Source organism: Ischnura elegans, chromosome 8 (genome assembly GCF_921293095.1).
Source record: "Ischnura elegans chromosome 8, ioIscEleg1.1, whole genome shotgun sequence".
Lineage (NCBI taxonomy): Eukaryota > Metazoa > Arthropoda > Insecta > Odonata > Coenagrionidae > Ischnura > Ischnura elegans.
Genome location: NC_060253.1, coordinates 113,040,006 through 113,066,074, shown reverse-complemented (window position 1 = coordinate 113,066,074; position 26,069 = coordinate 113,040,006). Strand labels below are relative to the sequence as shown.

Below are 26,069 nucleotides of genomic sequence, written 5' to 3'. Positions count from 1 at the left end.
AATTACTTATAATGTTGCTAATAGATTAGCTGATACATCTAGGAGGATTGAGAGGAGGGCTGCATCAAACCAATCTTGGGATGATGATGATGATGATAACATTTATATGCTCCATTTTTGAGGTCTGTTGACAACTTTTGCACAATTTTGTATTTGATTTGATTATCTCTCTTGTAGTTTCTTGTAGTTTTGTATCAATTTGCCAGTGAAATGTAATTACATGATTTGATGATTACTGAATGATAAAAGAAGTGTGCTTAGAAGTGAACCCCAAATTGGTGAAGAGCCTCAAATCTGCACAAAGGCTGCAAATGACAGTAATATGTAATATTTAAGGCCTTGACTAAGAGTGAATTTTTCCACCATCATGAGCCCATATTTTGAATCTAGCTGGTGCTCCAAGATGTATTTTCAGCTAAAGTTACTCATGGGAGTCATGACATGAGGGAGGAATTCATGGAAGGATAATTACTCACTCTGCTCACAGTTCTTCCCCGCATAACCCAATGAGCACGCACAGTGGTACACACTTGGAGATGACGATACGCAAGTGCCCCCATTCTGGCAAGGCCTCAGGGAATCACAAACACTGTCCGATGTTTCACAGTTACGCCCGCTGGAAATCAAAGGAAAGAAAAGGGTGATAAACAAGGTATGTCTTGAGTTTCAAACATAACTCTACAAACTCAACGAAGCAATGAAATATAAGTGAGTAAAGCTTACACCATAATATATTATGTTTATGCCAGCACTGTCATCAGTACATTATGAAATGAGCAAAGATCATTCTAAAATTCATTGCTTCAGGTGTAACAGAGTAGAAATACTGCAAATTCATGACTGAATGAGTCAAATTTGTATTTTCTACGGATTCATTTCAGACATACAAAACGAGTTTCACCACTTTGAGTCATAATCATGCCTTGGCAAGATAACGAGAGTTTAAAAAAAGTGTTAAAATGCATTGTATGAGTCTGAAATATATCTGAAAATTTTAAAGTTTACTCATTCAGTCATATGAGTACAGTGGTGCTGAGTATGATATCTTTAGTTTGTTAATGAAAAGAGGATCAAATGAAAACTAAATATTGCATTCATTCCTCTTTTCAACACTCATAATAAAATACAACACCAAAATTGGTACGAATTTCACAGTACCCTTCAAATGGAATGATTGTGAGTATGCCAAGTTCAGTTTAATTTTAGAACTCAAAAAAGCGTCATGAGAAATCAAACACTCTGCATATCAATTGATGTAGTCCAATACAACCCAATATATGAACCACTTCAATCGAAGACACTTTTATCCTCAGTTTCCAACAGAAATATTGATTAAATTCTGATGACTCTCCACAAAAATCCAATTTCCACAATCAATGTGTTAAGATGACATTAAATATTCTCCATTTTAAGTCCTGCAATGACCTAAAAAGTTAATAAATGTCCGTCAAGCACATGACTACAATCATCATGAGTTCAACAATGGCATGGATTGAAATCTTACCGGAATCCGATTGAGCAGTGACACTCGTAATCGTTGGGATCATGGGCTGCAGGCAGGCAGAGGGCGTCGTTGTGACATGGCGCACTCTCGCACGGGTTCTTGTTCACTCTGGTGGCAGGGAAGATTTCGTTTTCATGCTCTGCAGAACTCGAATGTCCGCCGTGTTCCCCTCCACCAATCCTGCCACTCAAGCCTCCACCAACGTGGCCACCATCAGCGCAGTCCACAACATTTGCTGATTCGACCGCCGACTGAATCAAGTCTAAATATGTACCAGACACCTCGACCTGAATGGGATAAAAATGAACTCCAATCAATCAATAACTTCAGAAACAATGCAAACGAACCAGTGTTTGACTGTTATTGAGTGAGGATGGACACATCCAGGATATTTTTCAGACGCAGATGCACACCGCATCCTTGATTTCAGATGTCAAGTCATTGGATATTTTCAGATACAAGTGCATTTTTCATTGCCTGCTAAAAAATGAAGCTATTAAAATCTCGGGGGTTCATAGAATTTAAGTAATGTTTTTATCATCTTGAGTGCAGAGTTAAATCGTAAATATTATCGTACTTGTTAGCTCACCAGAATAGCTTCTCATATTTGACTAGGTATAGGAAGGAACAGTAGACTCGTTAATACGAACGTTATCACGAAGTTCTCACTATTACGAGGCAAATCGTTAGTCCCGATGAAATGGCCTATCCAATCTATAGCAAAAGAAACACTATTACAAAATTTTCGCTATTGTAAAATCACGAGTCTCAATCCCAGTCCTGGTGGTTACAAAATGAACTTTATTACGAAGATCCACGAAAAAGCAACAGCATTTAGGTGGAAACACACTACCCCATGTTATCATCATTGATCTACATTTAAGTTCCCTTCTTCTACTGTGCCCAAGAGCGTCAATTATGGATCTTTCTGCCGTAGGAGATACTTCAATATGTACGCAACATCATCTAATAAGCTTCATTCCTGTGGAATTATGGTGACCCACTCATTAACGCTTGTAAATTACTATCTGTATATCCTCTTCCAACGCACATTGGATTTACAAACTTTCAGAGGTACAGACATTCGAAAAATTCAAGTGAGCCCAAAATTTCAAATTTGGTGCTTTTAGAGTTTGCTGATGTGACATGACCTGGCGTAGAGAAAGGAACTCCCCCTTTGGCCACAATCTGAACAAAGTATCATTTAATCCGGTGTGAAGTCAGGAACTGTTTAGCATTCCCCCCATTCTTTCTTCCTGCGGACAGCAATTTTTTGGCTATGGCTACGTTGTAAGCTAGATCAGTTCGTCACAATCGTGAGTTAATGCACGATTGTGATGTAGTGTTGCATTATGCAAGATAAACACCCTTCCTGATGCCTTGCACAGGTTTATCAATTTACGAGCATTGTCTCGGAACGCATCTTATTCGTATATCGAGGACTTGCGCATAATCTAATTGCATATATAATACACTTAACTTTGAAGATTATAAGTGTGGGAGATTGAAGAGACAAGAAATTTTGACCAAGTAAGTATTTTTTTTTTCTTCTTTCAATGATAGCAAACGTTTATGCGAACTTCATTATTATGAGCCTCTGGTTTTTCGGTCCAGTTCACTTGGTAATGAGGAGATTCCACTGCATTGTGATTGCAGTTAAAAACTACCATCTTACATAAAATTGGCCAATTACAAAAAATTTTGAGAGCAATCTATCAGTGTCAAGGGATCTTCATAGCAGATGACAGAAAATAGACACTCTTTAAAGTGCAACCTGTGATGTGGGCAAAGAGAGCTCTTGCTGTGCATTTGCACAGTGCATGTCGTTTGATTGGCTAGGAGAGAAACACATCTTTTTACTTTCTCTCTACGTTGCTCATTCCAATATGGCATTAACGTCTAATTCCACATCCAGATCCAATTTCTTTTGCAGTGAATTTGGGTTCGATTTCACTATCTGGTGAAATGTTATTTTCACTGACATTTGGATCCAATCCCACAATCCCCATAATCCTGTCATCTGGGCTGGATTCGACTTTTCCTGAAAGTGCTGAAAGGTCTCGATGCAAGGCACAAGTCTGAGGGAATGCACTGATGGATTGCCAATGCATGCACATTTCAAACCAGGGTGTTCATTGCGTAGCAGTTGAAAAATTACCTGCAAATTCCAAGTTTTCCAGGAGAATTGCTTTCTTTTCAAAGCAATATCTAGTCCTAAATATAACCAGTTTTAGGTAAATATTGCTAGTTGGGTAGAAATCAGTGACCAAAGAAATAGGTGTCAATCCATGATAATGTTGTTAGCATCTTCTAAAGATAAGAGAAATTTAATAACAACTCCAAGTTAATTCTAAATGAGGTTCAATAAATCTTCTACACATTCTATCAAACTTCAGCTTGCACATGACCACATGAAGAGGAAATAGCATACAAGTTATAAAGTAATGCTGGTCCTTAAAAATAATACCATGGCAGACACCCTCACCCAAGACCCATACCCAAACGATTCTGCTAAATAATTTTCAAATACAGATGGAACCTAACCAGAAATTTTTCAGGGGATTGAGATTGGAGAACTTCTTAAGCGGAAAAACTACTGGTGAGGGAAATAAGGTAAAACTTCTTTCGATTGTATGCTCCTTGCCTGTGTTTTCAGAACTAAAAGTATTGCGAACAATAAAAAAATATTTCATCACCTCTCTAAAAGTTTGTAATGCCGATTTCTTTAACGTTAATGAGATGCCAAAAAAGGGAAAATTTTCCTCACAATGCTTTCTGTTTTGCATTCACTGTCAACAAATTTATTGAATCAAAGGCAATCGCTCTCCCAGAAACACACGCAGGATGAATTTTGGTTCGTTTGGGGCATGGGAGGGGGGACAGGCGAGTGGGGAGGGGACAAAATTGGGCGGTTGCACCTTTACCCACCACGCTGCATGGGCGTTCCAATATTTTCTTCGCCGACGCACACTCAAATATGGCATTTTCAGGCTCAGCAGTGGCTGATACGTCAAAATGCACTAAACTTTTGTCCTAATATTCAATAACTCAATGAAATCTGTTGGGACTGACCAAAAAATATTAAATTTTTCCATTTGTGACTCTCTCACCCATAAATGACTGATGAGCAAGGGTTGGGAGTTGTCGGGGAGGTATTTAGATCATGTAGCAGTCTCTAGACATCAAATTTACCTCCAAGACACAGCCGACAAAGGTAGGAATATGGCCATGACGGTCGGCAGCAAGTCCAACTCCAGAGGCTATCTGCACTTTCTCCCGGTTGTAGCCACCAATGTACAAAGGCGTTTTGAGGTTGAGACCTCTTGTTGAGCCAGGCGACTTTCCAGAAACTGTCTCCTCTCCATCCACCGACAGGAATCCTTCACGACCATCACGACCAGCAACAATGGTAACCCACCGATCCAACTCCAATGCCTTGTTGCTTCTCAATATTGCAGTACCTATCAGAAATTAATCCAATTTCCATTTGTCCATAAGTGAGAGAAATTTTATCAAAAAAGCATAAAAATAGGGTTATGCAATTATAATATTCAACTTTTATTGCACGAGAAAGGAAGATAAAATAAGTAGAGAAGGAATGGGACGTTCAAATAGTCTAATCATCGAATACCTCAAATAATGAGCTTTTTACACTTTTCAAATGCTCAATGACACAAAGTTATCAATTATGTATTTGAATTTCGAATACACAGCACAGATCGTTCGTGATTCTCATTCCAATGACAATCCATTTCCAAGTTCATTGATAACAGTTGGGTGTCACCTAAAGGTTTGTAGATTTCCTTTGAAGGTTTAATTCTATAACTAATATTTTTACTACAACTTCTCATTGAAATGAAGCATGAAAACATGAATGATGCTGATGAATGCACGAGAACATCACAAAGAAGAATGTATTCGCGATTCCAGCCCGGAAGACGCCAACTACCGGCGAAAAATGTAAGCAGCGCGGTGGTGATAGCGGTCATGAACATGCATGTTCATGATAGCAGTGAGAGTGGACTCTTTACGTGTAATTCATATGCCGAATATAGGCTGCGTAGTGCCTTATAGTAATCCCTGATGGATTCTTTCCTGACAATCATCCCTCTTTAATAGATCTTTCGCTTATCTTGCATTTCTGTGATACCTCCAAAACTGTATATTCTATGTAACTCTTAACTACAACGTAGGTAACTGAATTTTCTGTTCTCAAGGTTCAGCCTCTCACGTCTTCGAACTTCGCTTGCAGTCATTTCCATTATTTCTTCTCGGAAATTAACTGCAATAACCTCTTAATAAGTCTCAAGTATTTATAGTTTAATTCCTTTCATTCCACCTTCTTTATTTTACTGTCGCCGTACATTTCATATGAATCCTATATTTCATTCAAGAGGAAAATGATCGGCAAGGTGATTGTCTCTCGGCGTCATGGACGCGTTTTTTGGTGGAAATTCTTCTTCAAGAAATATTATTTAGGGAGAATGTGTCGTCAACACTAGACGTAGGTATAGTTCCTGTTGGCGCTAAGGTGAAGAGAGAGGATCGCGATCCAAAACACGTTCATTGTATTTTGATATCCTAATTGGAGACATGGTGCAGTGAGCCGTCGCAAACTCAGTGTTAACTTCACCTCATAAAATCAAAGATTCCTTATAGTTTTCAGCACTTAATCAAGCAGGATCATTAAATTATCTACATTAAGGTTAATATCTCCATCTGGAGTATGATACATACAGATGACAACAACATTTAAATAAATAAACTTAACAATCGAAATATCAAAAAGATTGTGCATGGGAATCACATTTTTACGGCTAATTGATTGAAAAAAACACCATTTCTAACTGATGCAAACTTTCTTCCATTTTAATCCCAGTTCTGCAGAAGTAGCTTCCCACAGAATAACCAAGTGATATTACTATAGTATATTACTATCAACTATAGTTGACTCTCCTTTAGGGCATTCATATCATATTCTTTGGAGCTCCTCAGAGTATATTATATTTGAAGTAGAAATCATTTATATAAGTACTTAGTTGAAATATTTTCCATTTGTTACTCTCCCTACTATGTGAGCAAAATAATAAACCACCACCTTTGATGATAATAATGTATCTTATTGTAACCATACGTCATGTACCATTTGGTTCACTATGCTTCTTATATATGCTCCTATTGCCTAGAAGAAGCTTCTCAGTATCAATAGGTACTCATATAGCTCTGATAGTTGTTCTGTAGATATGGTGACTGAATAAGCCAATGCAATCATTTCTCCCAATTGCACCTTCTCCTTCATCACTCCCTCCACTTATAGCTTATTTTACCTCTCCACTTAGAGATTTTTTGGTTTTTCTCCAGTAATTAATAAATGAACATCCAGTTGGCATGTTTAAGAACAGACCCGACCTAATGGTATCATGCAGTTCCTGTACTTGTGAGTAACTATTCCAGCCCGCTAAATTATTTCTTACTTCCTACTCACTGACCCCTTTCCCTTAAAAAAGTACTCAAAATAGACTCAACCTAAACGATTTTACTCTCAAATGTTGACTAAGCAATTTTGACTTGATGCTTCCTATCATTGGTGGTGAATACAAGTTTCAAGTGGGGATGGCAATAAAATATTTATAGAGAGTTTACTGTTAGAGAGGGTTCTGAGAAGCACAGAATTTTTCTGATTATTGGTGGGCAATCCTTATCCCTAATTCCTACAACTGCTTCACAGAGGAAAAGCCCTCTTTTAAAATGATGTACTGAAATTGGTAAATTAGAATGCAACAAACCCCAACTGTACTGATAATACATTCCTAATTATAAAACTTAATGGCACCCCTAAAAAGCCTATTTGGACATTGAGTATTTTAGAAATTAATTATGTACAATAACAACTACCCATGCACTGGAGAGGATAACCATCTCAGGCAGTTCGTGAACCCGTGACCTTCAGCTTGCAAAGCGAGGCCTTTGCCCCACCACAACAAGGCCAGCATTATTGAGTTTAATTTACAAATACCCCTCGATGACTATCACTTGGTGTGACTGGACTCTTATAAAGTGATGGTGGAGTGGATATATTAAATAAAGTTAAGGTGCAACATGTAGACAATAAACTAGATTGACTCAGGATCAACTGTGTGAACACAACTTATTCTAATATTAAAAGAATACAAAAAAGTTTTTCTTTTCATCTACGATACAGTTGCAATTGCTAATTTGGACTAAATTCTTATCCATACTGCAACACTTTGTTTACAAGTACTTACCTTAACACCTACTTTTTTACCACTCCACTCCAATGTACTTTTCATTATCATGGGCATAATCATCAAACAAGTGATTTCTTAGGAGGAGCAATGATAAAATGTTTATGAAGTAAGGGTCAGTTGGCATGCAGGTTCATAAATACAAGGCCATTGAAGTCAACAACTGTGAGGGAATTAAAATCATAGTTCAATCATGGGCATAATCATCAAACAAGTGATTTCTTAGGAGGAGCAATGATAAAATGTTTATGAAGTAAGGTTCAGTTGGTATGCAGGTTCACAAATACAAATCCATTGAAGTCAACAACAGCGAGGAAATTAAAATCACAGTTCAATCATAGGCCTAATCATCAAACAAGAGATTTCTTAGGAAGAGCAATGACAAAATGTTTATGAAGTAAGGTTCAGTTGTTATGCAGGTTCATAAATACAAGGCCATTGAAGTCAACAACAGAGAGGACATTAATATCAAGTTCAATCATGGGCCTAGTCGTCACTCTAGTGATTTCTTAGGATGAGAAATGAAAAATGTTTATGAAATAAGGTTCAGATAGAAAGCAGGTTCATAAAAACAAAGCCATTTAAGTCAACAAAAGTGAGGACATTTAAATCACAGTTCAATCATGGGCCCAATCGTAACACAAGTGATTTGTTAGAGAGAGCAATGATAAAATGTTTATGAAGTAATGTTTAGTTAGCATGCAGTTTCATAATTACAAAGCCATTGTAGTAAAAATAAGTGACGACATTAATAGCACACTTAAACTATGGGTATAATAAGAGGAAGTTTTATGGAGAAACCTGTTTCAAAAAAGAAATCTGAAGGGAATGTATGGGAACGGAGTTCCTATTTCAGGGTTCGATAAGACCACCGAATAACATTGAGAAACACTTAATTTCTCCTCATCGTCGTTTTCCTCGGTGGGACCATCGCCTTGTTAGTGTTTTCCATGACGCTTTACAAGTTGAAAATTACGATAAAGCTCTAAAATGAAGTTAATAATGAACCAGCGGAATAGATAAATCTGCACCAATGTAATGGAGAGCGGTTCAAAAAACGATATATATATTGAATGAAAAAGAGCACTACATACGGAAAATCCTCTGTACTGTTACGTGCAAATACGATACTTAATAAATCGATAGATATTAAGGATAAATATAGCAGAAGATGGAGCAAAATAGCCATATAAAGCTCGTTGCGATCTAATCTAGCAACATAATTTATCACCAGTGTGTCCGCCATCTTGGAAAATTACGTCACCGACGCTAGCGCCGCTAGTGGTGATTTGAGTCGCCAATATTTCCTTTTTATGACTCCCCATTGCATGATGAAGTTTACGTTATACATACCCAAATTGTAAAGTAGTTGTGGATTCATTATTTAATTTAAGGCTTGCAATAAATTAAGAAACGCTTACTAATAATAAAACCTTCAATGCCCATATAATAAAAAAACATAAGAATTACTGTGCTGCATACGCACAAGTTGTGTCCATGTATTTGTGGGTGACAGTTGTGTCAGAATTGAGGAGACGTAATTGCATACAATGACGGGTAAAGTAAGGCATCATTTTCACATTTGCAAACTAGATGATAGATATGCAGTGTGCTATTTTTGCAGTGGGAAGATATCAGGTGGTGCATCACATACAACTTCAGGTGTGAAAAACCATTTGAAAAGGCACAAAGATGACATAATTAAGCTGAGTGACAATAGGTCCCTTGAGATTGACAATGATAGCAATTTTGAATTCATGTCATCTACCCAGTCTACGTTCTCTTTGTCATCATCATCAGCATGTGAAACAGCATCTCTGTCAGTGAAAAAAAAAAAAAAAAAAAAACATCTTCCTTTAAGACAGCTATCCTCGCCCAATTTCATGGATAAAAAGGGCAAGTTCAAATCAGGGGACAAGAGACAAGAAGAAATAACAAGGTTGATTTCCGAAATGATATGCATTGACTGCCAACTATTTCAAATAGTGGAAAACCTGGGGTTTAAGGCCCTTATGTTACAATTGGAACCAAAGTACGTAATCCCCTCGAGGGAGCATACATCCACTGTAGTGGGGTACCTGCTACGTACCAGGATACGTGCATTCCGTTGTGACTGCTGGTGCGGAGTATGCATCTATCTCTACAGATTTATGGACATCTACCGCTAATGCTGACGAAATGAGCTTAACAGTGCTCTTTGATTTATCGGATTTTCATAAAAGGCACGTGTGCCTCAAAGTAGCTTTTTTAGTTTTAGGTTTTAGGAGATAAGCCATTCTGGCTCTGTAATTTCATGCAACATGAACTGTCACATTGGGACCTAGTTGACAAAAAGTTCACTGTTGCGAGAGACAGTGCAACAAATATTACAGCTGCTTTGAAAAATTCACGATATCCTCATGTGCCTTGTTTAGCCCTTACATTGCAGTTAATTGTCCAAGATGGGCTTCTAAATTGTAGTGAAGTGTCGACGATGGCAGGTGTTTGTTGTCGGTTAGTTGGGCATTGCAAACACACTACTCATGCAACAGAAACGCTGAAATAAGCTCAACAAACAGTGCGTATTAAGTCACACAGACTAGTGCAAGATGAGCCGACAGGCTGGAAATCGATGCTGCACGTGATGGCTCGGTTGAAAGAGCAACGACAGACTGTGGCTCTAGCAGCTTTGGAGACTCACTCATTTGAGAATGGAACTGAAGTGCGACCAATGGGACCTACTTGATGGTGTAGTAGAAATTTTGAATATTTTCGAGCATCCTGCACTTGCTGTGAGCTCGCCATCCGTTAACATTTTAGAGGTGCTCCCAATTCTTAACAGTACATTAGAACAGCTGAAGGGACTCCCACCCTCTTCGACAGGGCTTGTTGACATGAAGAAAGATTTAGCCTTTTCTCACATAAAACGGTGCAAAAATATGGAGGAAAATAGTATTTATGCATCAGCTACCCAACTTGATCCCCGCCTAAAGGGCAGCATTTTCAAGAGCAGGCAAAATGTAGACGTAGCAAGAAGTACTCTAGTGGATGTGGATGATATTTGATAAAAGGCGAGCAACAGGGAAAGGCACTTCCGACCTTCCAAAAAGGACCGACCCATCTCTAAAAATTATCTTTCAGGAAAAGAATTATTTTTCTGTCAATCGATATCTATTTGTTTGCTCCAACGAATCATTAATTTCTCATTACTTAGAATAGTAAACATACAATTATTGGTTAACCTGTTTTTTTGTGATGTGCGTTAAACTTTCTGTTGCAAGATCATTAGACATAATAAATTATTACCATTAACAAGTAACATACCTGATCCCACATCATATCGGAACTCCACACGCCCATTGTTCAAAGTGAGTGATGTGAAATCACCAACTCCATCCTCAGACTGTGCGCAGTACAGCAGCAGCCCATCGCTCAACTGGCGCGGCTTGACTTGCACGTTCAGCTTCAGCCTGTGAGGCAAAGGAGCAAAGGAAATGTCAAACATGCGTTAGCAAAATGAGTCCTTCATTGGAAGATTACATACAAAATGTAACCTGTGCACAGAATTCCAAACAATTCCTAACAAAGGGAGCTATACCTTCCAGCCAAAAATACAGACAGTGATACACATAAGACCACGTATAAAAACATTTGTAAATATTTTAAAGAAATGGTGGAAAGAGCAAAGTTAAGCTCAAATGATAAACTTCTTGCTTGTACAAAAAATACTACAAAAACCACATGGCAGATAATGGCAGAAAAAGGAGACAATTAATAATAGTACAGTCAAAAATATACATCTATTAGTGAATGATTACTTCATTCATTCACATGATGCCTTAAGCGTAAACATTCAAATGAATTTCGAGGTAAGGAAGAAAGGGATAGGAACACATAATAGAAAGATAATACACAGGTAAACCCCAATAACATTCCAAACATTCTAAATCGCGGAAATTATGCAGAAATGATTGAACATTTGTTGAAAACCTCGATTTTCTGGGGGTAAACATTAAATCAACAATGAAATGCTTTATGCAAACTGAAACCCTTATCTCGAAGCTAAATAAAACTCTTTCCAATTAAGATATTGCTGTAAATCAAGTAATACTGAAGTTACTGCAATGGAGACAACTCCATCACTGTATATATGCACATTAATTATAGCTCACCAGTCAGCCTCCTTGGCATACAGTGCTGTAGTTGGGAAAAAAATTTAGGCGGTACTCACAAAAATTTGCCAACAGCTGAACATGCATTATACATGCAGGCACAATTGAAATGTCAAACTCTAACTCTTACATTAGTTCCACGTTATGCCACGAGATAACTCTGAACCAGTAAATAACCATTTCCCATTTTTCTTTCTGAAATCCATTTGACAATATACAGTAGGGCTATTTTTTACAGATTTAAAAAGGTAGTTTAACCGGTATGCTTAGAACGAGTTTGTATTTTAGGGGGTACACCATACATGCCCAACTACAGCGCTGTTGGCATAACAATAAAATCAACAACCCATCCAAAACAGTTACCAATTGCCATATTACCTGAGATGTATAGCAACCAACTACCATATTATTTACTTCTGTAAATAGATACACATCACCCCCACATCAAGTTCTTAACAAAGCTATCAATTTTACAAACATATTACCATTTATAAATTAAAAATACAGATAACAAATTTTTCCCACATCAATTTCCTATGAACTTTACAATCCAGATATCTAAAAACAAGTAACGGTATTCGAAATTGCCTAAACAATGCAAATTTTCAGTAACGTCTATCATATGGAATTATTTTCTGAGGTGGCTCGAGTCAATCTCATTTAGTTTTTAAATTACGAAAACAGGCAATCAGGGCTATTCTCATTCCTTGCAAATAATTCCTCTTACTACATTGTATGCTTTCAATTAAATAATGTACAGTAGAAGCCCAGTTTTACCAGTGCTCATAATCCCTCAGAAATTACTCGCAAAACCGAGTGCTCTTTATACAGTGGAACCTTGATTTATCGTTTTTCAGGGGAATGGATGAAAAAAACGATGAATGCGGGAAAACGATCAATGTGGGAAAGTTTGTCCGGGTTTCCTATGTCCCAGGAAACGCTGGATTTTTGCGAATTATGACATTCATTAATGGATTCAAAAAAGATTTTAGCTGATAACAGGAATATTATTCCTTTATCGAAACACTTAGGTCATATTGTTGATTCGGATTATATCTCTTTCAAATATCCTGAAGGAACACGCCGCCTTGCTAAAAAATGTTTCTCTCCACTTGGAATTTTCACTGCTATTATGCATTTCTGTCCAATTTAAAAATTCGTATGCATCAAATGCCATTTCAAGTACACTTATGTATGAGAGAAATGTGCGTGTTATGCCTCAAACAACCGATTTCGCCGTCGCAGTGATTGGTTATAGGATGGATCAAGAAGGCCAAAAATAGTTTATTATTTGAAATGTTCCTTTCTTGCAATTAAATTTTTAATATGATTGAGGCAATGTGGCGTTAATTGTAAGCGGCACGCCCACCTGATCCTCGGCTTCATCCCACTTCTTGTTTTCACCAGGGATCTCGCTCTACCCCCACCCCTGCCGTCATGTACTAGCGGACATACCGAGGCGTGTTGTAATATTCAAGCATTTCTAGCCCGGATTATTTTCTTCGTCTTCAATTATTTTCAGTCTATCTTTTAAAGTTCTCACTCGTATCTTCGAAAGGGCCATGGTCCGAAGACGAATAAGAATAAAACTAATAAAAATGAAACCGGACTCTATAGAACCCACACGGAAAACACTCGCCGGTTTTAAGTCAACCCACCCTGGAAAGTACGGAACCACTTGTACGAGGTAAAATTCGGCACTAATGTTATCGCGTTCGGCGTAAGCAGAGCTTACTGCAGAGGGTGAAGCATGACCATAAGACTGCGCAAATTTTTTATCCTACAGAGAAGGCAACTTACCCACTCATTTCTAACAATAAGTAGCGTAGCTCTAGATGAGCAGATGAATTCAGATTGCTAGTAGGGAGAAACAAAATATCCTGAGAAGACATCGCTTCGTTAGCACCTCAGACAAGTGAGACTTGTAGCATAACTCGTAAATTGTAACCAGACGCCCTGTTTTCGAAAAAAATCCGCATCAACTGCCGTGAAGCTCACTATCAGCTGCAAGGATATCGATATTCGCCAGAAATCACTATCGTATTATTCCAACTATTTCCTTGCTTAAAATAGTTAAATAACGTTAGAAATATGTCGTGTTTGGTATCATTCTTTTTTGAATTACGTGCACATCACTAATATCTCAATCTAATAAAAATATAATACCAATTGCCGAAATTCATTTTTACACACCTTTCGGGCTAATCGGTGATTCATGCAGCAGTTGACCTCCAGAGGTGGGGATCTTTGAAGCGAGTCAGCGGTCGAGAAAGGGGGAAGCGTGAAAAAGTTTTTTTTTGTTCTCGAGTAACTTGATATTTTCTTTCGAAGCTAAGGTCTTTGTAATACGATCCCTGCTCGAGCTGGGACCTTTTTTTATTTTGGAGAAGAGGAAAGCTTCAGATGGGGAGAGGCAAGTGCTGAATGGAGGGGGATACCGGATCTTGGGAAATGCGATAACGTAACTATCCCACGGCGCTCAGCTTCTCCCTATCGTATTTCAATCTCCTGGGGAAGATTCAAACTTTGCGTCTGTCGTTTTTAGCCATAAACAACACGTTGTAAACACTTTGTCATATTTTTGTCAAACGATGGATGCGGGAAAATTATACGACGGGACCGCGATCTTCGAACAATCAATGTGGGAAAATGATACTTCGGGGAACGATAGATGCAGGAAAAAAATACATTGTCTTTATGGAACTTAATTTGGGACCAGGAGCGGCGAACGATGAATGCGGGAAAACGATGAATGCGGGAACGATAAATCGGGGTTCCACTGTATTCGAAGGAGTTGAATAATATTATATTAACACAATCCAACCCGATATTTGTTAAAAAGGTAACTTTCACATAAAAGTTATTTTTTCAGTTGTTTAAAAAAATCAAGACATAAACTTTAAAACATATTTTCTTGCAATTACGATAAAATAAATGCAAACTTCAGGTTCAAGAATAAGATGTGCAACACAAAAAGTCGTTAAACTTCCGAAACTTTTATGGTCACTTGAGTTGAATAAACCTGATCATCTCCTTCAGAGTCTCTTAATGAATATAACAGAAGCTGCAGGTGAATTACCTCTTCAAAGCCTTTGGTGTTGGATATGCCACATAGCCTCCATCTGATGGAAATGAGGGCGTTTGGATGGCCACGTCTTCCTCACAGCGCTGTCCTTTCTTGCCCATCGGACACAAACACTTGAGTCCTCCATCTCCATTCATGCAAGTTCCTCCATTGTGGCATGCACCTGAGAATAACAATTCATTAAATATGTACGATGGCAAAGGAAAGACATGGATAAACCTTGAATCCCAATTCTGAGCTTAAATGAAATATCTTGAAGCAATAACAATGAATGCAATAATATAAAGTTCACAATTTCATGCCATGCTAAAAATCAGGAAATAAACATTACAAAAGTTTTATTAAGGCTAGTTCAACTCCAAAATTTTCAATGGGAAAGTTATCTGAAGATCTACCTTCTGATAAAGAGATGCATTTGTAATTCAAAAGAAGGTAATGGGAACGACTCGTCATGTTTAGTAGCATGCTCAATATTAACTTTACCATGTGTATACAAAAGTGTTTTTAAAGAGCTTAGGAAAATTAAATGAATCATAATCTTACACTAATTCACCTCATTATGAGCCTAGTACACTTATGTGTGTATGATGCATGACTGACCATATGCAACGAGTCAGCTGGGCAATAAATGTGTGTCAAATTACATACAATTGTATTCAATCAATGTGCAGTAAATTGTTAATGGAATTCCATTACATTAAGGGTGACCATTGAATTCGCTTAATATTGTGTATACTAGCTTGAAACTCATAACAACTTCCCACCATATTATTTCAATTCAAATACACAGTACAATATCCCATTTAACAAGTTCCCACATAAAACGTTTTCCACTCCAAGCTCCTTCTCAAGCCCCAAATTAAAGCACAAAAGTTATGGGCAAATTTTTCCTGGATAATTAGCTCTAGCTAAGTTTTCCTGGCTAAGAAGTGTTAACTGACAATAGTCATATTCTTTTTTCCATTAAAAATTTTGCCCATCAGACATAAACTTTGAGTCCTCCATCTGCATTCATTGGTCGTTAGTTTGTTTGCGAGGTACTAAACAAGGTCATACGAATGGGGAACGACACTATTATTATTGTTTCTTAATTTAACTAAAATTGAAATGCCCAATTAATTTATTAATAAAAAACAATTGATGAGTTATAACAGCAAAACAGCAGTTGTGAAACAGGAGAAGAGGGCAAAGCAGACGAGAAGTGTGAAATGGTGAAGAGAGAGCTCACCAGGGAAACAGGCCTCCCCAACCATCTCACACTGCTCTCCCGAAAATCCCGACGGGCAGATGCACACAAAGCCATTGGCTGTGCTGGCCTCCTGGCAGATGCCATTGTTGTGGCAGTGATTGGCTTCAGCGCTTGCGCATGTATCGCAAGAGTTGACTCCGTCCCTGGAAGTAGCGTCTCGGACAAGGTTGTGCTCCTTGTCTCCTACCACCAAGCGGCTGATACAACCTGAGAAAAAATGCGCTCAATTAGGTACTAATATATGAACCCCAAATCACTGGATTAGAATTCTAATGGGCCAAGAAAATTGCAATCTAAATAAATCAGGGTTAATCATAAAAAAATAAATGATATTAAAATCAAAGCTTATCTTACTTCATAAGAAATAGTTTGAGCAACAGCACGTAATCCTCCCACCGTCCCATTTCCAATTTCCCTCACTGATTTCCACACATCTCATTGATTTTTCAAATTGCCCTCAGGTAATACTGATGATAAAGCAGTCATACATAAACATTACACGGACAATTAGGTATATATATTCAAAGGTCCTGCAAGCCACCTCATTTGGCAGAAGAGGGTTAAGACAACAAACAGCAAACCAGTCAAGAGCTCAGTCAGTTTTATAAGACCCAGAGTGCAAACTTTCAAAATAATTGTTATTTTCAAGGTCTCATAAAATGTTTATGCATAGTAAGAAGAGAGAAAAATATTAATTTTGCTAAACAGTAACTTCTATGTCATATATTAATTGCAAAAAAAGTAAAATTAATACCCATAATAAGCTGGATAGGGATAATAAGCATGTGAACTGACATATTTCAAGTAGTAAGTACATAGTTGCATAGTGTCTATCAGATGCCACAAATGAATGAAAAAAAATGTATTTTTTTAGCCTGCTGAGGTGATAAAATATAAGATCGCATCAGCAACCAATTCAGAAGCACAAAATATTAAGATGCGCTGAATGGCAGTTGTCAAATTATAAAAACATAAATTTGAGGATTAATAATTATAGCAAAGGAAAAAATGCAAGCCTTTTCAATTGCAAAAAGAAACAGGAAAGTATAACAGTAACAGACATCTGACATCAAATCATTGGATGAACATACGAAATGCAAAAAAACTGAATCATAAATCATGAGAACGAAAATTAAAATGCACTTTCAGCACATTGCTATTGAATTTGCCAACTGTTTCTGCTAACGTTCAGAAACTTAGTTAATTTGTCAAGTGATGTGCAGGAGAACCAGAAGTCGAGGGAAGCTCATAATAGGGAAGAGATGGGAATGTTGAAATCAAATACAATTTCTTTCCCTCAGTTAAATGTTGGCTTCAGTTGAAGTTACATTAAAAATTAACTGTGTTTAATTGTATCCTGTATTTTTATCCTCATATTTTTGTATTCTGGCATGTCTCACATAAAGTATTTATAGCATGCAGCAACTTGATCATTAGACAAATGAAATAAAATAATTAATTCATGGAGATAGAAATTGATGGCAAACATACCAACAAATCCTTGAGTGAATCCTGCAGCACTTCGTATGGTAGCAAAATCAGGAACACCACCAATGTATAGGGGATCCTCCAAATCAAGGCCTTGGAATCTTCCAGACGTAGAGCCAGTGTAAGGGCCAGCTCCATCAACATACATAGATCCTGCAAAAATATTTATCATCATATATTAACTTACATTACTGACCTGCAGAAGGTAACATTTCATGCACATACATGCACAGAATTTGTGGCTAACCTTTGATTTTCCAACCTAATAGATGCATGATAAATCAGAAAATAGCATACAATGAAAGTGATTGCATGGAAAATTTGTGAGAACATTTCTATTGAGATACACAGTAAGGAGAGGTATCAGACAGATATAACTTTGACATGCCACACTGTTTTTCTTCGGTAATCAGTGATTTATTTATGTAACTAAAAATGGCCAATAAGTATGTACGTATTATAAAAGTAAGCTTGGTTAAATTTGGTCTCTAACAATGATAATCCAATGTCCGTGGTTTATGCCTGGACAACTTGCTTTAATCATACAGTGTCAATAATTGGATGACCCTACATCTCAATGAGTCTGTACATTTTATGTATTACATACAAGATATTTGCCATCACAAAGAAACACACGAGTGAGCTTCCTAACTTTATCTCAGCCAAATGGCACCAAATTTTCACATGAAAAGGAATACCATAATTTTCTAAGTACAAAGCATATACTGTTGTAAGCAAAATGTGAATGCTGAATCACTGACATGTTTAAAAATATTCACCTAAAATTTATGCCATGCATATCATTCCATTGGAATGGAACCAAAATACTTTTGTTGGTCAAGGGACTCGACATCAATCAACCACAGGCAACAAAAGCCTGCAGGTGATTCAAAACGCTACCGTCTGGACTCTTATGGACACAGGCAAAAAGGGTATAAAACTTCTCTATCGTAACAGGCTCAACTTTGTGGAGGTTCATTCTAATAAATAAAAGCGAACAAACTATGTATAAATCCACCAATTTATTTTTGTGGAAGAACCACAAAAATAAATTGGTGGATTTATACATAGTTTGTTCGCTTTTATTTATTGGTATAAAACTTCTTGAAAATAAAATAGCAGCTACAATTGCTATTCCTTCCTCCAAGCCACTCCTTCCCAGTCAGCCAGCCTTCATTAACTAACTTTCTATTTCCCTGATTATCAGTGCCATATATTTCCATTTGCCTGGCTATGCTTCCATCACAAATCATTCGTTTATAGGCACTTTGTAGACAAATGCAGGAAATTACACTGCAAAATAAAAATTTAAATTCTTTGCTAAAAATAAAACAAAGCTGTCACAAAATATGTTACTAATCAATGGCTTCCTTAACATCACATTCAATGTTCAATTCAAATTTTCAGCTCAGCACCAGAATAACCAGAACCAATGTCTAATCAAATTTATTTACAATTTCTAATGCAGATTGAACACTGACTACACAAATTAAGTCAAGGAATTTTTAGTTACTCATATTCAATCAGTAAAGAAGCTTTTTTAACTCAAGAAGCTCAGAATTAAGAAATTCTGCCCAAAACTTAAACATGTCCCCCTTTCATGCATCCAGTTCACCCAGTGTAAACATAGGTGAAGAAAAGACAAACTGTAATGGTTCAGGCATCATTATTTAACATAATATTTTAGCTTAAACTAATTACAAATATTTTGCAGCTAATGTATACATAATCAGCCAAGCTAAGCTATTTCCTCATCGACACATAATTTGCCAATTGCCAAACATCTGTAGTGCATAAAAAGATAAATGGTTTGAAACTCTGACATACTATAACATGTCCTACAAGCTGAAATTTGTTTTGCATATATCATGCAGCTTTCCACTGATGCAATTAGGTAGAAAAAAAGCGCTATCCAGATAACATAATGCATATGATCTTTTTTCAATGCAATTATGATGGTGGAGTTGATACAAAACCAGGAAGAAACTACAGGTTTTAAAGTAATGACAACCAAGCTGAAAAAATTTGAAAGCTTGCCTTATAGATGTCTATAAATAAGAACAAATGAAGGAGCAAAGACGTGAAAAAGTACACACTAAAAAGTATTTGGGGTAATTAAAAAAAAAAATGCGGAAAATATTAGACCATTGAGACAACAAAGTACAGTGAAACCTCGATATAACGACACCCCACGGTGCACTAATAAACACTCGCTATAACGAATTGTCGCTTTACCGGAGGTGGAGTAAATTATAGCCAATATACCTGTTGCGAACAGATATACAGGAACAGGAGTGGTGCGGCGACAGATAAACATCTATCCGATAAACGTAAGCATAAATCCAGACGAAAGGCGATGTTTTTTTGCATCACTAACTTTCCTAACTCAAATAACGACTAACTATTCAAACAATTTATAAGCGCCGCACTGAATAAAAATCATGCAAAGCATTGTTTCGTCAATCATTATATTTATCGAACGACAATTTACCACATAAATTTGATACTGAGCACTCCATTAACTTCATTTCTAACAGATCGCTAGCAATTACAGAGGTTAAGGAGTATTGATGAAAGTCTTCCGGCGGTGAAACCCTCGCTATGGCGAGAGCCAACACCGAAAGGGTCTCGTAAAAACGAATTTTTTAACACGCTCATTATAGGGTCAATTGACGGTGCATCGGCTATATCTCGTAATAGCGGGGGTGTCGCTATAGCCAGTACTCGCTTTAACGAGGTTCCACTGTACATGATTTGGCCGTCATGTAATCACTACATATGTGTTATCTTCTTGTTGATTCATTATCCACAATAGCTATTATCCACAATAGTTAAATTCGAAGAAAGATTTTGGAAAAAGATATTCAGCGACATGATGCCTTTGCTCAACCAAACAATTGACTATCAACCATTCCTTTATCCCATCTCTTATCTGATCACAGCATAGCCTACCAATAGATTTTGAAAAAAATGAGCACTGGACATGCACAGAAAATTATGGTTTTCTTCCTCATCTACACGGATTTAGAAAAACCAAGATTATGGGTGTATTTACAAGTACATTTCTTTGTGATTGCAGCACTACTGTAAAATCTAGGCAAATAGGGAAAGGCAGGGCAGGAAACCTGTGCATATGTAAACAGCAATAATCGCCAACAAATAAAGTCACCTCCATTCATTTTCAATCAGTATCTTGGAGAGTTTAAGGGCGGGCCATGATCAAGGAGGCCATCATAAATGTGGAGTGTGGAGGAGAGATTTATAGATTATTGTCCGTCAACCCCCAGACATGAACAACTATTCACTGTCAGAGCCCCACAAAACATCTTTCGTACTTGGCCAAAATTCATCAGCTGCTGTTGAGTCATTTCCCATTCCACCTTTTTGAAGGAGAAATGGGAGAGCACTCTCAAAGAGTGATCTGAAATCTGTGCGGCCATGATTCGACTGCAAATGGCTGCGTTTGGTCACACTCGCCCAGCCACCCAAAATATCGTGCCTCTCTTTTGGCAGTTCCTCAGAACAATCCTCCTAGTTACGGATTAGAGCAAAGCAAATTCCTATGCACACGCCTAAGCGGCCAAGTCACGCGAATTTGTTCACACTCAACGATTGGCCATGGACTCAAAGTGAGTGAGTGCTCAAGCACGGCCACACTTGGCTAATTTGAGGCTCGAGGTCATACATTCGATTCCAGGGCCAGCCGAGTGGAAGTTGGCAAGTCAAGGAGGTATTTTGCTAGGCTCTGCTCACACTACAATCTTTATGAAGTGCATTTGAGATAGAGGATTAATCTCCGTGGTGTCTATGAAACTCAAGGTCATGCCATACAGAAATTTCTGAGTAGAATAGCTCATACTTGTGTACCAATGCAGTCCACCTTCCCTCACAATAATTACAGGGCATGTATTGAACATGACGAACAAGTAAAGAGAAAGCGTTTTACATCAATATCCTTTATGCATCTACCAGATACTTACCATCACCCTGCATCCCCTTGTAAGCTAAAATACAAGACATTAACCCTTAGAGTGCCATGCTTCTCCGATTTACATGTTGTCTTTTTTATGATAATGTTAATGCAATGGGATGCAGCTGTTTTGCTGCATTACTAAACTTACACCGCAGAGTAGAAAAATACACTACTCTTTATAAATATTCAAGACAAGGTAACAAGGGACCACAAATCAGACATAGAGAGTTCATAAACTTGCCTATTTCAATGAATAGGCACACATTAGGCCATTCCATATGGCACTCAAAGCGTTAAAAATATTCTTTTGGAAATTTCAAAGGCATTAAAACAATTGGGCTTTACATCAATCAGCCATTCCACCCCAATACAAATACCTATGTTAAATACAGAAAAAGTCTTCTCTACCATTATTCCTAGAATGGCAACCACTAGATTCTCATCAGCACAGAGAGTTTGAAAAGATTGAGAGTAAGAGGACGCCCACTTTTTTGAAGAAAAACACACATATACAGGGTGTGCACATGAAATAATGAGAATAAATTTATCTAAAGATACTGTGTAATCTGTGATATTGCCACCAAACTCAAGTAAATAGTCTCCAAAGTATGCCCCTTCAGCATCAACACACTTCTGGAGGAGGGCTATCCACACTTGATCCTCTCCCAACAACCAAAACAAGCTACACATTATGAGCGCAAGCCACTTTGACAACTCCAGTGCCCCGTGGTTACCAAGCAAAAGAAGACATCGTAATGATCCCCCAGCCCCTCTACACACCAATCAGATTCCTTCCTCATCCCCAACGTGAAAACTACCCTCGATGGACACCAATACCAGCATTGTCAAAGCAACTTGCACACCTGCTGCGAAGGAAGTTGTTCACTTTCAGGAAGCGTGTGCTCAAAGTGTGGAAAATTCACATGCAAAAGTGTGTTCACGCTGACGGACTGTTCTCTGGAGCCCTATAGATTTTGTAGTGCTATCATGGATAAATTTATTGAAATGAATTTATTCTCATTCGTAAAAATACACAGCCTGTAAAATGACAGAGGAAGCCCCATACTGCAGGAGTAACTGGGAGCTGAAAAATCACTTGCTATAACTAGCAATTGAGCTTTTTTGACATAAACTGATGAAATGTGCGCAAGAAAGTGGGGATGGATAACAAGAGTAAATTAATTCATTCATACTCATGAGTGAATTCCTTGATATTTGCAAATGTGAGTTTTTATAACTTATGCATTATTTCAGTTGCTACATCATACCTAGGGTTTTTAGGTTTATTAATGGCCTTTTCCACAGTTTGGAAAGAGTTTTCAGTCATTTTGATATTTTTCTTATATTTCAAATGACTTATGACCAGAGACACCAGCAGATTTCAGTTTCTAACAATGAGCAGCACTTGCAACATGGGGCTTCTACTGCAGTCAGCTACTTGCCAAGGGTCTCATGTATTTCTAATACCACCTGAAATCTTTTGACTAATCAATGCATCTGAAATAATATGCTCCAGAAATACAGGATGAAGTTCAACAGTGGACTCAATGATATCACCCAGTGCTTCAAAAACTTTACATTTTGTCTGCATGATCTTTTAAGTAGCATTTGAGGAAGGTCTAAAAGTTTTGAACAAAACTGCACGAGAACTTGCAGTTGTGTAAAGGCAGACCTCATGAGTTGCAAGAGCTTGAATTGACATGCCATCATTCCAAACCAGTCGTGGGTCAGATGGATCAAAATGCAAATTCAAATTTTCTCCACTAGTGTCATATGATCATCTGCTTGGGATGCCATTAAGTGCAATACCAGAGCAGCTCAAACACGTAACACCCAGAAAGAAAGAATTCATTTTTGGTGGCACTCCAGTTGCAGATCCCTTTTGCAAGTTGCGGACTGTTTCATCTTCATGCTTTGGAATGGAAATCAAGATCACCCTACCTACCCTAGTTTTCAAAACAGTTCCTCATCATCTAAGACCTTCTTTCTCTTCCCAACCGATCCACTTGAGGTAAGCAAAGCCTTGAATATTCTCCAACAAATGGTCTTCAGGATTTGACGAAACCCCCATTCCTGTCTTGAAGGCAGTCAAAGATTACATAAGTGACCCCCCTAACTCACATAATTAATGCTACCTTTGATGAAGGTCATTTCCCTAACTACCTGAAATTAGCTTATGTAAACCCTATCCACAAAAAAAGTCCTCATGCTGACCCTAACAATTACCAGCCAATATCAGTGCTTCCTAGTCTTTCCAAAATGTCTGAAAAAAATTTTCTCAATCATCTCACAAACTTTCTTGAGTCATTCCAGCTCTTGGACCAAGCCCAGCATGGCTTCCTACCTGGGAAATCCACCACCACAGCCACATTTCAGCTACTTAGCCACTTCCACAAGACCCTTGATAGTAAGTAGAAATGCAACACTAGGGATCTTCTATGATCTTAGTAAGGCCTTTGAAAGTATCAATCGTAAGATACTGTTCTCCAAACTCTCAAGGCTAGGGATTAAGGGCAATGCCCTGTTTTGGATAAAATCTTTCCAATCCAACCGGCAGCAGCAAGTAAAATATTGCTACCAATCAGACACTGGCTCTAACATAACTCTACCTAAACCACCACCAAGCCAACGTGTCCCCCAAGGCTCAATACTTGGACCCCTTCTCTTTATAATTTTTATAAATGACCTCCCACATTCAATTTCAGTTGGTAAGCTAATTCTCTATGCTGATGATACCTCCTGTCTTTTACAGTCAAAAAATTCAGCTGAACTTGGGAATATTTCCCGAACCTCAATCTCAGATATGAGCAATTGGTGCCGAACAAATGGACTCACCATAAACTCCCATAAATCTCTTCACCTTCAGTTCCACCACAAAAGGCACTCACCCACGTCCAGCTTCTTACTTCGTTTAAATGATAGCATCCTCATCAGATCTCATTCTGTCAAGTTTCTTGGCCTAGTTATCAATGAAAACCTAGACTGGTCTGACCACATACAGAACACCATGATAAAAATCACTCCTGGAATCATCCTAATTAGAAAACTAGCATCAATTGTCACTCTGGATACCCTTAAACTCCTATTTTACTCAAAAATCAAATATCACATCTCATACAGTATTTCATACTGGGAAAATGACAACCTTTCCCAAAAGATTTTTTCCCTTCAAATTCAGGCCATTAAGGCAATGCTTCGCCTCCCTCTTTGTACCCCTGGCAGATCTCTATTCAAGAACCATACCATCCTCACACTTCCCTCCCTGTATATACTTAATTGTGCATTATTTGTCAAACAAAGCCCCCGCATATTCTCCTCTCACCATCATGCGCACCCTTACGACACACGAAACAGTACTCACATCCACCCATCCCAAGCCTCCACTTCCCTTTCTCTACATAGTCCTCGTCACTCAGCCTCGATAATCTATCACAAATTACCATCTCACATTGAACTACTCACCTCCCTGCCACTGTTCAAAAGCCATATAAAGAATTTACTCCTTGAAAAAGCATATTATGTATTGCGTTTCTCAATTAATGGTATCTAAACGTGACTGTTGTCATACTTGAACTTATTGTATTTGTCCTGTTGCATTTTTTTTATTTTCTGCTATTTAATGCTGTTTGCTGTTTGTATCATTTTTGTTTTTTAGCCTTTTGACGATTTCTATGTTACTTGCTAACCAACAGAAATAAAATCATTATTACTATTATAAAATGCATCTCAGTAGCTCTATTTAAAAATTTCAGACCTCCTCTTTCAAATACTACTCACATGATAGATAGATAAAAGAGCATAGGGTTCATAAATTAGAGAATTATGAAATTGAGTCCATCATTTTGAAACACCCATTATAATTGAAAAAAACTCTTCCACTACTCTTGCCACAGCAGTATAAATACAAAGTATTGCCCCAGAGGCCATACAATTGAAACATGAGTATTGGAGTTAAAAATCATGCTGAAAGCCATGACATGTATATAGATTAAGATAATCAGTTGGATAATGCAACACTAACCCAACATCACTATGATAGAAACAAAAAATCTACAGAATACACTAATTTAAGCATACCCACCAAATGGTTACATATTATGCTGATGCATTAGCACCAGTAACCTTACTACGCAAGGTGCAAAATAAATGCATAGCAATTGAATCAATGTCTTTCCCTGCACTTCTTCTTAAAAAGTAAAACTCATCAATTGATTATCACAGAAATGAAAATCAGCAACTACAACTCAACAGAGAAAATTTATAAGAAAGTAAAAACGTACACTACACTCCCGATTATCCTGATGGGCTAATGATGTGATGATGTGATGGGGGGAGAGACGGCACGAATAATCA

The 26,069-nt window shown here is 37.7% G+C and overlaps 1 protein-coding gene across 8 annotated transcripts in view; it reads right to left on the bottom strand.

The window, feature by feature from the left end:
- Nucleotides 1-26,069, bottom strand: part of LOC124164372 (basement membrane-specific heparan sulfate proteoglycan core protein-like) — a 1,400,348-nt gene that overhangs the window by 25,849 nt on the left and 1,348,430 nt on the right. For all 8 annotated transcript variants that reach the window (XM_046541669.1, XM_046541671.1, XM_046541670.1 and 5 more), the window contains 7 exons: nt 17,747-17,896; nt 16,235-16,462; nt 15,001-15,169; nt 11,074-11,219; nt 4,697-4,965; nt 1,505-1,791; nt 477-616 (listed from right to left, as the gene is read on the bottom strand). In XM_046541669.1, coding sequence (XP_046397625.1) covers nt 477-616; nt 1,505-1,791; nt 4,697-4,965; nt 11,074-11,219; nt 15,001-15,169; nt 16,235-16,462; nt 17,747-17,896 — 1,389 coding nt within the window. The remainder of the gene's footprint in view (nt 1-476; nt 617-1,504; nt 1,792-4,696; nt 4,966-11,073; nt 11,220-15,000; nt 15,170-16,234; nt 16,463-17,746; nt 17,897-26,069) is intronic.